The sequence below is a fragment of the Myotis davidii genome, unplaced genomic scaffold (genome assembly GCF_000327345.1).
Source record: "Myotis davidii unplaced genomic scaffold, ASM32734v1 scaffold233, whole genome shotgun sequence".
Taxonomy (NCBI): domain Eukaryota; kingdom Metazoa; phylum Chordata; class Mammalia; order Chiroptera; family Vespertilionidae; genus Myotis; species Myotis davidii.
This window is the reverse complement of record NW_006285917.1, coordinates 3,464,631-3,480,397: the sequence shown is the minus strand read 5'-3', so window position 1 is coordinate 3,480,397 and position 15,767 is coordinate 3,464,631. Positions and strand designations below refer to the sequence as shown.

At 40.5% G+C, this 15,767-nt stretch overlaps 1 protein-coding gene across 3 annotated transcripts in view; it reads left to right on the top strand.

Annotated features, from left to right (window-relative positions):
- Positions 1–15,767, top strand: part of ATF1 (activating transcription factor 1) — a 58,896-nt gene that overhangs the window by 25,052 nt on the left and 18,077 nt on the right. The window contains exons 3-4 of one of the 3 annotated variants that reach the window (XM_006757086.2): positions 8,547–8,666; positions 10,895–10,995. In XM_006757086.2, coding sequence (XP_006757149.1) covers positions 8,547–8,666; positions 10,895–10,995 — 221 coding nt within the window. Of the gene's footprint in view, positions 1–8,546; positions 8,667–10,894; positions 10,996–15,767 lie in introns of those variants that run through there. The other 2 variants (XM_015559636.1, XM_006757087.2) reach the window with 2 other exon arrangements.

Here is a 15,767-nt window from a genome sequence, read left to right as displayed (position 1 = left end):
TCGCTTATGGATCTGAGGAGTTATATTCTGGATGGTCCCACTCTGACCACTGGGTACACTGGCACTTGGATCTAAGGAGGTGCTAATTTAGCCACTGCCTGAGGCTACCCAGTAGGAGCTACGAAGAGATCTGCAGATTTCCCCTTCTCTTTTGGGGGGTTTGGAGGTGCCCAGATGAGGCCCAGCTGTGAAGCAGTGCAAGCTGCTGTGGAACCTTGGGCCTTCTCCTGGAAGTTCTGGGTCTGTCTGGCCCAGCTGCAGTTTGTTAGGTAATTTTCAGATTGCAAAGGGCCAGGGCATTCATATGCAAAAGCCTCTGCCACAGCCTGGGTGGGGCGGGGTCTCAGGAAATCAACAGGGCAGAGCAAGCAGCTATGGCTGATCCTCAGCCCTGCCCTAATGGGCCCCGCGTCTCAGTGTCCCGGTAATTGCTGCAAGCACCTCTGAGGGAAAGTCGCCCTCAAGTTCTGAGTTTTGCCGGCTGCCAGACAGTCCAATTTCTCCCCGTATGAGTCCTCGGTCCCCAGAGACTTCCTGGAAGTGGAGTTCAGAGCATTCGGGGGCTTGTGACTCCCTCCCGATTCAAAAAGAAAGCCGCATCCTCAGGTACCAGCCCCTTTCCACGCTGGAGCCTCCGTACCTCTGCACTTTACTTCTGCACCTCCTCTGAGTCTCTGTGCTTTTCTCTTTCCTTCTAGTTGTAGAATTTCCACTCATCCAGCCTTCCTGTAGTTCTGGATGATGTCCGTTTTGTCTTTTAGTTGTATTTTTGAAGTTGTTGTGGGAGGCAGCAATTTCCAGTGTTTACCTATGCTGCCATCTTGGTTTCTTCAGAGGTTTATAGATTTTAATGATTGTTCCCTAAGAACTAGCTTTTTGTTTTATTGGTTTTTCTATTGTTTTCTAGTTTTTAATTTTTTTTATTTCTACTCTTATAACTTTTATTCCCCTGTGCTCACTTTGGATTTATTTTATCTTTTTCTACTTTCTTTTTTTTAAAAATACGTTTTTATTCATTTTTAGAGAGAGAGGAAGGGAAACATTAATCTGCTGCTGCCTCCTGCATGCCCCCTACTGGGGATTGAGCCTGCAGCCCAGGCATGTGTCCTGACCGGGAATCAAACCAGTGACCCCTCGGTTCATGGGACCATAGTCATCTTACTGAGTCACACCAGCCAGGGCAAGATTACTACTTTTTTAGTGATTATCCCAATTACAGCATGCCTATGTAGTAAAGTCTAAAAGTAATGAATACTTTAGTCTCCTCTCAGATGATCCAGTGACCTTAGAACTTCCTAACTTGTTATCCTTGTTAGGACTTAATTTTATCTTTTTACCTTTTAATCCCATAAGACATTGTATTTATTTTATTTAGTCAGCATTGCTTTCCCCCACCCCCACATATTTATCATGTTTGTTGCTCTTCATTCCCTCTTACATACCTAAGCTTCTTTACTTTTACAACTTCCATTATGTTATGTTTAGGTATGGAAGTTTTTTTTTATTCCACATGGGCGTTATTAGGCTTCTTGAATCTATGAATTGGTGTCTATCATTATTTATATAACATTTTCAGCCATTATCTCTTCAGATTTTGCCCCTGATCCACTCTTTGTCCTTCCTACTTTATCTTCTATCTCTTAACCCATCATACGTTTTCCATCTATTTGTCTGCCTGGGAGATAATTTCTTCTTACCTGTCACCCAGCTCATTAATTCTCCCATTGGCTTTGTCTAAACTGCCGGTATATCTGAAGAATAGGTTTTTTAAATTTCAAGTATTTTATCATCATTTATAGAACATCTGTTTGGTTCTTTTTCATATCTACTACAGTTTTCTGTTTCCTGAAGATATTTTAAAGTTTGTCTTAAAATAAGAGAATCTACTGGGTTTTTTTTGAACACAGTAAGCATAATCCTATATAATAAAGCCCTAATATGGAAATTGACTGAAGAGCAGAACGACCGGTTGCTATGATGCGCACTGACCACAAGGGGCAGACGCTCAATGCAGGAGCTGCCTCTGGTTAGGGGCAGCTCCTCCATTGAGCATCTGCCCCATGAGAGGGAGGGAGGCGACTGGTGGCAGCAGCGGAGAAGGGTGGGGCCAGCGGGCGGCGCCAGGCCATCAGCCAAGGTGGGTGCCAGTGGGAGCCCCCCTGATCGCCCTGCCCCCCCGGTCGCCCCACAGAGGGCCCTGATCACCGGCCAGTCCTAGGGATCCTACCCTATATATTGGGGACAGTCTTTTAGATTTAAAAATTAAAACCTGGCAAGGCAGCATGAGTTGGGGGCGGGGGGAGTTTGGGGGTTAATGGGAAATGAGGACACATTTGTATTACCTTAACCAATAAAGAAATTAAAATAAATAAATAAATAAAAAAGATGGGGAAAATAGTACTACTGCCTTAGAAAGGTTATGTTATGTACTACTTTTTATAATCAGGGCAAAAAAATGTAGCTGCCCATATAACAGCAAGATGCCTTTCACCTGTATGAAAAGTATGGTCACTGGTGCATGCAGTGTCCTGAATTGTGAGAGGGATGTCTGACTGCCAGTTTAGACTCGACATCCCCCAAGGGGTCCTGGATTGCGAGAGAATGCAGGCCGGGCTGAAGGGCCCCCCCAACCCCCCTCCCCGCATGAAATTCATGCACTGAGCCTCTAGTTCTTTAATCTGTTTGATGATGTCAATATCTAAAATCACTAGGGTCTGATTCTGCTATCTATTTTTGCTTCATGCTCAGGTGCCTTCTGTGACTGGTTATTTTTTATTCTTTACTATCCATTAATCTTGAAATATTGAAAGGGAGTTCTTTGTGGCCAAGGCCGAGAGTGCCTTTCTCCCAGAAGAATTACTGTTCCTCATACCTGAGGAACTATTTTAGGGTTTGAGGCTTTTGTCTTTTTCGTCCAGAGTGATGTTAACTTGGGCTGTAAATCTGCTGGAGAGCTAGTTAAATCTTCTCAGTCCTTCCTCCCCCACACCCACACAACTTTCCTTCTGTTACCTTACTCTGAGTGTGTGGCCCTTTGGAAGTTCCAGTTTAATAGGGATCTCCTATCTAACTGGAGCAGTGGTTCTCAACCTTCTGTAAATACAGTTCCTCATGTTGTGACCCAACCATAAAATTATTTTCGTTGCTACTTCATAACTGTAATGTTGCTACTGTTATGAATCGTAATGTAAATATCTGATATGCAGGATGGTCTTAGGTGACCCCTGTGAAAGGGTCCTTCGACCGCCAAAGGGGTCGCGACCCACAGGTTGAGAACTGCTGACCTAGAGAAAACCCTGGTCTTTAGGTCCCTCTCTCTTTTGAGAACAATTCAGGTCTGCCTTGATAGGTGATTCTGTTTACTTTACTTGTTTTTGCTCTAGCTCAGATTTTGGCCTGGAAATTTAGAATAGTCTTTAGAATATAAGAGAAGCACAGGACAGAGAAGTGTCAAGAAATGTGAAGTGTCTGAGACTTGATCCTGCAAGCTAATAAGCTGGATTGCCTCTCATGGATGCTGGCAGAAGACATGAGAATCCGGGTTCAGAGAAAATTGACTTTATAACTTGTTGCACAGCAAACAGCATGAGCTTCATGTTTGCTCAGTTCCCCTTTCCTTCCCAGTTCCATGGGGTAATGCCGAGTGGTTCAGATGCTGTACTTGGAGTGGGTTTGTATCATTGCTGAGTGGGACTCCAAGCTTAGGAGACACCAAACTTTCAAAGAGAGCTGTTAGCAAACCTGTCCAACCTTTATCCTCAAGGAAGACTTACCTTTATTATTCTGGAAAGCAAACAAATCTGACCTTTGCCTTGAAGGGAAATATAATTTGTCACCCAAAGCTGTTCACCATGTCAACATCCTTGAAAAGATAGTCCAGAACAAAAGTGCTCACTGCCTCTTCCCAGAATATTCACAGACACATCCTTAGAGAATTGTCTTTCAACCAGAAGGATGTAACAATATATCTCCTTTTTGTCCCACCCTCTCCGTTTCTTTCTTTCCAACATTTTTTTCTAGATGACAGCAAACTAGATGATTTTATTCTTTTACTTTTGCCATACATATTCCCCTTCTTTTTTGCACACACACACACACCCTCCCATACACTCTCGCATAGAAATTTGTTTAGTGTGAAATTTTGCTTTTCAGACAGGTTTTTAAGAACAAATAAATGCCATATGTTAAGATGTGTGTACTGAAACAGTATATTTAAAACTTTTTAATTAGTATCTTTGTGATTGGCATAGAAGGCAGTAACTATGGCTGTTATCTGGGTTTTTTGTTTGTTTTTTATCTTGAAGGTCTGTCATAGCACCTGGCCTGTAGGTAACATTTGTTGAGTTTTATTATCTGTTTAATCCAGACTCTTAGTCCTCATATTCAGAATATAATAGTGCCTAGATTTGCTTATCTAATCTATCCCCACTCCAGTACTCTAGAGCAGTAGTTCTCAAAACATGGTATACATTCCCCATCATTGGTGGTATTTCAGATCTCTTTAGATAATGATAGATGGATGAATATTTCTATTTTATTGTGTTGAATTCAAAGACATTATATCTCTTATTTGAAAGTTGGGAAATTGGCTGAAACAAGATGGATTGTCAACAATGAGAACGGTCTTACTAAAATTTAGAGAGAGAAAACATTTCTCCCTGATCATGGTGGCCTGAGGAATCTGGGAAGATTGACATTATCTCCTGCGCCTTACCCCTATTGTTGGTTGGTTGGCTGGAAATAAGAAAATTGGTCAAATGTACTGAAGTGAGGAAATACAGAATTCAATTTAGAAAAGTCAAAGATATACCCAGAATAAATGATAGGAATAACTCCACTAAATTATAATGTCCAAAATTGGGAGATATTTCATTAATTTAATGCTTTATTTAGGATCTAATGTGCCAGTTGGGATAACAACCGGACTGAGAATACAGTGTGGAGCAAAAAGAGGCAAGTTCCTCATTCATGGCACTTGCTGTTAGTGGAGGGGACAGGACATAGGCCAGATATTCACCAAGATGCGAAACTAACTCTGAGAAGTGCTACAAAGGATTGTACATAGCATACATAGGATAGAATGAGAGACTGTAATAGGGAATTTGACCTGTTGGGAATAAGACAGCCTTGCTAAGGAAGTTATGCTTGAGTTGTGATCTGAAGGATAAGTAGTTGCTAACTTTCCAGGAAGTAAGGGAAGACCTTTCTAGGCATGTGAGGGAATATCTATGCCAAAACCTTGTGGTGGGAAAGAGCATGAAAAGTAGAAGGGACTATCACTCTCTACTGTGGGCAGAACTAGGGGAACATGGTTTCAGATGAAGCAGGAGATAGGAAGCAGTCATTCTATGCAGGGATTTGTGTAAACCAGGGTGAGAGTTTTTAGATTATTGGTTTTAAAATTAAAAAGATAATATTTAATAAAAACATTTTCCTCTCATTTTTATAGTTAACCATGAAGTTATGGCAAGTGGTACTGGTTTTTATAGTAAAATAAGGCTTTTTTAAAAATACATATTTTATTGACTTTTTACAGAGAGGAAGGGAGAGGGATAGAGTTAGAAACATCGATGAGAGAGAAACATCGATCAGCTGCCTCCTGCACACCTCCTGGGGATGTGCCCGCAACCAAGGTACATGCCTTTGACTGGAATCGAACCTGGGACCCTTCACTCTGCAAGCCAACGCTCTATCCACTGAGCCAAACCAGTTAGGGCTAAGGCTTTCTTTTTAAGTACAGTTGAGTTTACTAATAAGTGAATAATTGTATAGGAGATAATATGGTTTTGTGATTCTCCTAAAAGCATGCTGTTGAGTGTGAATTTTTTTAGAATTTTATTTCAGAGAGAGGGAGGGGGAGAGATTATAACATCAATGATGAGAATCACTGATTAGCTACCTCCTGCACGCCCCCTACTGGGGATTGAGCCCGCAACCTGGGCATGTGACCTTGACTGGAATCAAGCCTGGGATCCTTCAGTCTGCAGGCTGACACCCTATCCAATGAGCAAAACCAGCTAGGGCGAGTGTGAATTCTTTACTATAGTACATTTTAAGGGTTTATTATATGTAATTCCTGGATGTCCAAGGGTCATTTGAATCTTTTTCTTTTTTTAGTCCTCATCTAAGGATGTTTATTGATTTTAGGGAGAGAGAGGAAGAGAAACATTCCTTAGTTACCTCCCATATGTCCCCTGACTGGGGATTGAACCTATAACCTAGATATGTGGTCAGTTGGTTGGAGTGTCGTCCCATACACCAAAAGGTTGCAGGTTCATTCCCTGTCAGGGCATGTAGGGGAGGCAACTGATTATCTATCTATCTATCTATCTATCTATCTATCTATCTATCATCTTCTCTCTCCCTCCCAACTTCCCTCCCTCTAAAAAAATAAATTTTTAATTAAATAAAATTGAAAATCAGTCCCTCAGTCACACTAGCTACATTTAAAATGCTTGATACTCACATGTGGCTATTGACTACCATATTGGATAGTTCGGACATAGTTTCATCATTGCAGAAAGCTTGGTTAGTGCTGAAAAGTGATGAGTGGGGGCAGTCATCTGTGTTTCGTGCTCCTTTGAGAGAAATCTCAGGATTTAGATGATCAACTTTGAGAGTGAGGGTAGGAAGACACCAGGCTTTGGGAGCCTGAGTAATGAGCATTTTGTATTTTTGAGGTTAGAACAGTGGTAAGGGGGAAGGATAACTGCAAACTAAAACAAAATTTGGTGCTTTTTCCCCCCTTTCTGCCTGCCAGACGCATAGTCTGCACAAAAATCACTAAGATTGCCAGAAACCTGGAGAAATTATTGCTTTTATTCTATTAGAAATGTAAATTAATCCCATTAAGGTTTTCCCCATTAGTTGAGTGAGTGGCTTCAGTTGGAGTCTGAAAGGTAAGGGGACTCTTGTTTGTTGTTCTTTCAATTGTTGTTTTTCTTTGTTGTTTTATTTTGTTTTTAGATTTGGACCCTTAAGATTTGTGAATTCTGTTTATTTTTACCCTTTGGGTTCTGTAGCCCCCTATGGAGTACTATCAAAGCGAAACAAAGCTGGACACTTGTTAAAGACAGCAAGATGGATTTCATTCAGATTAGTGTAGTAGGGAAGAAAGACTCCAGCATAAATTAAGCTCAGCTTTGCTGAATCAAAAGGTGGGAGCCTTTTTAAACACTGGAGTGTGCTAGGTGTTAGGTAGGGAAGTTGGTCTTTGTGATGAAGGCATCTGTTTTACTAATTGGTGCTTATCAAAGTTAGGCTCCTACCCTCCCACAGAGACAGGGAGACAAGAGCCCTATCCTTCCTGGTGATTACATTTCAAGGGATTGTCCCGAAATCCTTGAGAAAGACATATCTGGGTTGTAGAAAGATTTCCTGTTAAGGATCAGAGAAAGGATTTATAACTGCAAATTTTCTAAAGTAAATGGTCTAAGGAAAATCAGGTCAAGGGCCTGTAGTCAGGTTTTGGCTAAAACAAACAGTAAATTCTTTTGCAGCATTGAACTTTCTTGGGCCTGCATTTTAAGGGGCTGGTGGTCATCCTAGGGACATGACCTTGAGCTTACAGACATTGTGCTAGAATTTAGTCATGTCCTTATTGTGTGTGTTGGGATAGGATAGATTCCTTTGTGCTGAGAACTTGCATTTCTCAGTAGCTAGGTAAAATTTTATATTCAGAATTTCATTACTTGGGCATTTTGGGGTAATGATAGACTGGAATTTAATCCAATCCTGGGAAGGGGAAAGGTCTTTAATGAAAGAGAATAAGGCATAGTTTGGGACCTGATACAGATGGGAGCAGTCGGGAAGGTGACTTTCAGGACCTGAGAAGCAACTTGGGTTTTTTTTGTGATTTTTAAGTCCAAGATAAGTGGTATGGGCCAGAGGAAGGCGAGAGATCTTTGTTAATATCTGAGAAAGCTTCTTGAAAGAGGAATCTGTCCAAGAAAGCCTTGAGAGATCATGGGTGGGCTTTTCTTGACTTAGCATTTTATTGTATTTCCATGAAACCCCATTTAATTTCCCCAGAAATAAATTATGATCTCATGATTCATTTATTTACTTGAAATATCTTATTTTTCTTTTAAGACATTGCCCAAAGTTAGTATTTCTCTCCCTTTTGGCTCTTGGTTGGTTTTCAAACAGCGTTCTTAAGAATAACAAATTCTAAAGAAGCCTCTGTGTTTTTGCACAGTCAATTCCTCTGTCCAAAATACCTTCCCATGCTCTCCACCATACACATCTTCAGGGAATGGTTTATCCTTCAAAACCCAGATGAAGTACCATGTCTTCTTTGCTCCCACACTACAGTACTCTTCATTTTTCCTCTTATATGATAGCTCTTATTCTGATGGTTGTAATTAGTTTGTACTCTTAACCCCCTAGTGCAGTCTCCAGCCCATAGAAGATACCTAATGTTCGGTTAATAGGTGTGGTTAAATATAATAAGCTCTCAAATGTGTTTTCCAGTGTTAAGAACTCAGCTATCTTATGTGCATAGGTACAGTATATATTTTGTTAATTGAATTTTTATTTGTTCTTAGATGTCACTAAGAGGATCTGCGCCAGTGACAATTGTACCTCTTCCTGGAGAGCAAGTACAGGTTCAGGGGGTCATCCAGACAGCTCAGTCTTCCGTAATTCACCCACCACACGTGCAAACGGTACAGAAATTCAAAGACTTAGTGGTTGAGAGAGGGGACTTTCATACCCTGAGTCTTCAGACACATCGAAGTTGTGTAGTTACTATATTATAAACCAAGATATAAAGGCAAGGAAATTAGACAAACAAATGAAGCAAATAGAAAAGTTTTAGAATTTATAGTTTCATATATATACTATCTGGTGAAAATAGAAGATAATTTTGGGGGAAATTATTGCTTAGAACTTAAGGAAATTAATTTCTTCAGGGAAAGCACCTTTTTTTTTTTTTTTTAATTATCAGTAGTGGTTTCTATCCTTCATAAAAATGAGAATTCTGAAGCAAGGCTGTTAATGTTAGCACTCAACTTATAAAGTAAGAAAGTACCTACCTTATGCTTTATGGAGGTCAGATAAAAGAAAGTTCTCTCTTAATAGAGGAAAGTTCTTATTTACATCTACCTTCATATTAACACCTGACAACAGTAGGAAGGAAAGAGCCATCCTGGGCTCCTATTCTTTCTATTCTTTCTCCCTATTTTATCTTATGGCTCCTTTGAATCCCATAATGCCTTTGGACATCTCTCATTTTTAGAAGCAGCTGTCCTAGAAGAAATGCTCATTTTCCCTTCTGAGTATATGGTGTCTGGCAATGTTGTCAGCTCTAGTAGCTGCATTTTTATGTGTTTTTTGTACATGAAAGGTGGCTGCTGATTGGATTTTTGAGTTTCTGTATGAAGGTTTTACTCTTATTTCCTAGTGCTGTCATTAAAGAGAAATACTTAATCTTAGTCTTAGAAATTATTTTCTTACTTGAGTCAGTGAGAGGCTTTGGAGTAAACTTAGGGACAGTGAAAACAGTTAAAGGTTTAGATTAAAAATGGTATATCCATGATGCTTAAGGAAACAAAAAAGTGAGATTTTTCTTAATCTAATCATTACTTTGTTATTTGTTACTCTTATTAGTTCTTAATTATTATAAGTTGTGACCAGTTCCTTTCTATCAAAAAAATAAGAATTAATGTAAGATATAAATAAGTAGTTGTACACTAGAACTTGTATTTAATAACTATAAAATGTAAAACAAGTTTCTCTGGAAAGTTAAGATCTAAGTCTAAATAATTAGGGAAGACTTTCTGTAGATAGTAAATTTGTTATGTCCTTTCTAGAAGCCTGTTTGGATTATTTTATTTTTTTAAATGAAGGTGAAGTCAGATATTGAAAATAACTTGTTTTCTTAATTGTAGATATTATTGTAAGTTAAAACTTGCATGTGATTATTTTGTTGACACAGTTTTAAAGGATTTGTTACTAATACTAGTTAACATTTAATGTGTGCTTGCTGTGTACCATGCACTAAGTGCTTTACATGTATTACTAACTCATTTAACTGTGAAGTGAGGTAAAGTTATTACAGATTTTTTAAAGTAGCACATGTTTGTACCTGCCCTTGCCATTGACCTCCACCTTGCTAAATCTAATGGTCTGTTTTCAGTCCTTGTTTTACTCCACTTGTTAGCACCATTTGACATGGTTGATCATTGTTTCCTCCTCAGTACACCGTTTTCTCCACTTTTCCAAGGACATCTCACTCACTGAGTATTCCTCCTACCTCACTGATGGCTTGTTCTGTTTCATTTGCTGGTTCCTTCCCTTCTTCCCATTAGTATTCCTGGATTTTGTTCTTGGTCCTCTTCTCTATATTTTTCCATGATTGAGCTTTTATCCAGTTTTAATGGCTTTAAGGACTATCTAAAGAGCTGTGACTTCCAAATTTACATGTATTCCAGACTTGTTCCCTTACTCACAGGTTTGCACATTCAGCAATCTCCTCAATGTCATTATCTAATAGTGAGATATTAGTTGGATACTTAATAATATTTCAAAATTAACATGTCCAAAATCCAAGTCAGATAGCATGTTTGAAAAAACACCTCTGAGTAATGTGCAACAGTATAGAAATAGGGTGGAGATAAGAGATTGGTCATTACAACTCTAGTAAAATAGCGTTGCTTTATTTTGGGATAGACGTTCTTAGTTCTGTAGTTGCACTATATGTTCCCTTAATTAGTTTGGCTTCTTGAAATAAACTTTCTCCTTTCCATTTCCTTTTGTTTCTTTCTTTTAGGCCTTAGATTAATTGACAAGTAAATTTGGGTAGTAGGAGACTAAATCATTGTTTCTAAAAGTAAAAATCAAATTCTTTTCCACCTGCATTGTTCATCATAGTAAATCTAGTTCTGTTTTTTAGGTATCATCTTTATCAGAAAGTGAAGAATCTCAGGACTCATCTGATAGTATAGGCTCCTCACAGAAAGCCCACGGGATCCTAGCAAGACGCCCATCTTATAGGTGAGTCCTTTCATATCAAACCCTGTGTGTGCTATAATACCAAATGATTTCAAGTGGTGCTGTGTAAAAACAAACTATATAAAGAGGGAGCATGTGTGTATATAAGAAGGGGATTATTAAAACAGATTGGAGCCAGATTATAAAGGGCCCAAGTTGCTGTGCTAAAGAAGAATTTAGACCTATCTTTTGACAAAGTATTAGATTTCTACATTTACCTTTAGAGAGTTAACTTTAATAGCAATATGAAAGGAGGACTATAGATTTTAGAAATTTTAAATTCCTAACTCTGGGCCTTTGTTCCTATGTGTCCCTTTGCTGAAACACATTGTTCAACATTCTGCATAACTCCTTCATATACTTGAGTCCCCACTTCCTCCTGGGAGCCTTCTCTGATCTAATTACCTTCTCTCCAACTCTCCCCCTACCCTGAGACTTTAGGTTAAGTTTTTCTTCTGTGGCATCCTTTTACTGAGCCTCTGTTACAGTACTTATCCTGTTGGAAATCCAGTTTATTTTTTATTGATTTCAGAGAGGAGGGAAGAGATAGAAGCATCAATGATGAGAGAGAATCATTGTTTGGCTCCTCTGCAAGCCCCTTCTGGGGATCAAGCCCCTTCTGGGGATCGAGCTCCCAAACCGAGTATGTGCCCTGACCAGGAATTGAACTATGACCTCCTGGTTCATCAGTCAACTGTCAGTGCTCAACCACTGAGCTACACTGACTGGCCTGGCAAGAAATCCAGTTTATTTAAGGCACGGCCCATGTATTATTTTTTCTGATCCAAGGGCCTACCAAAGTGACAATACAAGATTAGTATCATTAATTGTTGAGTGAATGGAAAACTGGAAGTAGTACAACCAACTGACAGAAGGCTGTTGGAATGATATGGGTGATTTCACATGGGAAGTGGGATAGTTTTGGAGTGGCTGTATTTGAGACAGTTTGTGGTAGAACTGACAGAACGATGGGTAGGAGGAATAGGAGACGGTGAAACGCTGTGTTTGAAACAAACATATGCAGTAAGATTTTTGTTAATATAATTTTTTTAGAGAGAGGGGAAGAGAGAGAGCGAAACATCAGTGATAGAAACATAAACATCGATTGCTGCCTCCTGATGCCCCCTACTGGGGAGCAAGCCCGAAACCTGGTGACTTCCTGGTACATAGGTCGACACTCAACCACTGAGCCCCCTCTAGGCTGCAATAAGATGTTTGATGTTATGAGAGAACTACAAGTATGGTGTAGTCATTCCTGCCTGGTGGAATGAGTGGGAAATACTTCATAAAAGATGCCATTTAGATCACCGCCAATCTGATAAATTTTGTGAGATATATGGCGGGAAACGAGCTTTTTAGGCTGAGGGAAGTGTAATCAAAGGTAGGTTGTGTGATAAAAAAGAGATTGGCCTGTTCTGAAAATTGGAAATTTAATGTGCAGGGAGGAAGCAGAGGTTTATAAAAAAAAAAAAGGTCAACTGCAATAAGCTTACTTAGAACCTTGTTACAAAATGGAAATATATATACGAGGCAAAAACATATAAGACAGGAATGGTCTGTTAGTTTGCAAATTGGCCTCTGGATACAGAGGGCAAAGAGAGACCAAAGAAAGAGGTAGACCACTCCACATTAGTAGGTGGGAGGTTTAATAAGCAAGGGAACTTACTTAAGGGGCTTTTCTTAAGTGGCTGCATAATGAGTAGATCTTCCACCTGCCCACCAGAATCTTGAAAGTTGGTTTTTTTTCAATATGAGGCTTTTATTATACATCTTAATAGTTTCACAAACAAGTGTGACAAATCATTCGGCATCTTGGTGTTTCTATAGCTGGACAACTTAGATCTTATTCATCAGCCCGCTGAGCTGTTCCTTTTTCAGAAACATAGATACCATCCCAAAATTTTCTGATATCCTTATTTTTAACTCTGAACTGTTCCTTTTTCAGAAACATAGATATTATCCAAAAAATTATCTGATATCCTTGTTTTTAACTATTGTGGCTTGCACAAAGCAGCTGAATTTGATACAAGCTCAATGTCATTTCCTTCAAGAATCAACTCATTTTTCTGGGCTTGAGATACTGAACAAGCAACGCCTAACCTCATCCAAACTCTGCGGATGTATTTTTCGCCCCCAAAATTTCTAATTTCAACAAGAGAACCATTCTCCTGAATAACGACGTTGATCGGAAGTGAGCGTTAAACAGAAACCCAGTGTAACACCCTTGATCATGTTTTGTACATGACGGCAGATAGTGCGAATTGTGGCCAGTTCTTTTCTGTTTTCCCACCATTTGTCAACCCGGAGCCTCTTTTTCTTTCCAAGGAGACTGAGCTCTACATTGATGTGGTTGAAGTCCCTCTGCAGGGTGTCTCTGGAGCCCTTCACAATAACTGTGCATCCCTTCAGAGTGGTGTCCACAGTCTGATTGCCCAGAATGGTCTTCACCCTCGCAGTAGATGTGGCAAAGAGCTCTTGAAAGTTTATGGAGGAGTCTGAACTGAGTTCAGTCACATATACCCTTACTTATGAGTGATCACCAGCCAGACTGCTCTGAGTTCAGCTTGTGGCTACTACAGTTTGTTCCTGTTTAAAGGCATCGGTATACCAGGTGTCAGAAGGAATCCCCCTCATTCCCTCTCTACAGGCCTCAGGGGGCACCACAGGTACAGGAATGGGAGCATTTGGAGGATCTATATATTCTACAGAGTAGCACCCACATTTCTAGAGACATAGGGCTGGCAGGCACAGTGCTGCTCTGTTGCAAATAGATGTGCCACTTACTCACAGTGGGGGTTTGAGCCATGGCAGAGGTGAGATGAAATGTATTCTCAAAACCCAGCTGTAGATAGGAAAGGAAGTTCTTACCATATGTCATTCCTTTATGAGAGGCTCTACCTGGAGGAGAGCTGTGTACACTGGTAGGAGCTTTTGATCTATTGGGATGTATTGGGTTTCTGCCCATTTCCAGACCTGGGACCAATATCCTAGGCCAGTGGTCGGCAAACTCATTAGTCAAAAGAGCCAAATATCAACAGTACAACGATTGAAATTTCTTTTGAGAACCAAATTTTTTAAACTTAAACTATATAGGTAGGTACATTGTTATTAATTAGGGTACTCCTAAGCTGGCCTTTGCTAAAAACGTCCTCAATATGAGGGGTCGACCTCAGTGAACGTACCCCCACTTCTTCTAATGCCACTTCTTCAAAATAGACTCACCCAGGCCAAAATCCAGCTTCTGCACATGGGCCACGAAGTTTCAGTCGCACTGTACGTGCGCGCCCGCACGCGGTATTTTGTGGAAGAGCCACACTCAAGGGGCCAAAGAGCTGCATGTGGCTCACAAGCTGCAGTTTGCTGACCACTGAGCTAGGGCAATAACATAGTTATTTTTAAAAACCTTAACTCTTTTAATAGAGAACCCTCCATTTTTTAAAAAGTAATCAAAGACCTGCTAAAGGCATTTTGTTAAACTCAGAATCCTTTGTTTACTAGGCAGATTACTTAAAAGGTAAAGAACAACCTTTCACAGTCTTATCAAGAACAGACCAACAAAACCAGCATGGCTGCAGGCAAGTGTGAGTGAGTCTGTGGGTGGGCATCTGCTGGTCAGTGTGGGAACTGCAGGCTGGCAGTTTGGGCGCTCCTGATGGAGGAACTGCGGAGCTGCTCTCTGCTTGAGATTGGAGAGCAAACCTTTGTGGAGGCTTGGCAGGGAAGCAGCCATGTCCTAGCACTCCTACGTCACATACAGGCACCCAAAGCCCCACTGCTGGGACCCACTGCCCCCAAACCCAGGGGAGGGTTGTAGCAAACCAGTATCCTGATTGGTATGGCCCCCGGAGAAGCCTGCCCTGTTCCTAGGCCAACACAGAGCCCAGTTCTCCGGGCCTGCCCCTTCGACCAGCAGAGTGCCTGCCCCACCTCCTCCATCATCAGAGTTTCTGACCCACTCCCTCATCAAGCTGAGAGCCAGGCTGCCCTGCCCCCTTGACCTGTGGAGCCTTCTTGGATAGCAGATTGCCTGACTTGCCTGACCCCCTTGATCAGTGGAGTGCCCCCCTTCCTGGACTACCAGACTACTAAAATGGGGAGATAAAGCAACAACCCCCAAATGAAAGAAAGGAAGGAATTGCCAGAAAAGGAACTAAATGAAGGCAAACAATTTGTCAAGTAAAGAATTCAAAGGAAAGGTTATAAGAGTGCTCAAACAACTTAGTGAGAACAAGCATAAATGAATAATTACATAGTTGATATAAAGAATACCATGGAAGGAATTAGCAGTAGACTAGAAGAAGCTGAGGTCCGAATAAGCAAATTTTTTCTGCCTTGTCAGGTAGGAAAAAAAAACATTCAGAGCGGCAATTGGAAAAATAATTAATGTGAAACCTAACAACATCCACATCATAGGAGTGCCAGAAGAAGAATCTGAGCAAAGAATAGAGAACCTGTTTGAAGAAATAATGACAAAAAACTTCCTTAACTTGGTGAAGGAAAGTAATAGAAGTCCAGGAAATGAGTCCCAAACAAGATGAACCCAAAAAGACCCACACCAACACACATCATAATTAAAATGGCAAACATTAAAGCCCAACTGGTGTAGCTCATTCATTGGTTAATGGTGGTTAATGGTGATCAGGGTTCGATTCCAGGACAAGGCACATGCCCAGGTTGTGGGCTCAATCCCCAGTGGGGAATGCCCAGGAGGCAGCCAATCAATGATTCTCATCACTGATGTTTCTATTTTTCTCTCCCTTCCTCTTTCTGAAGTC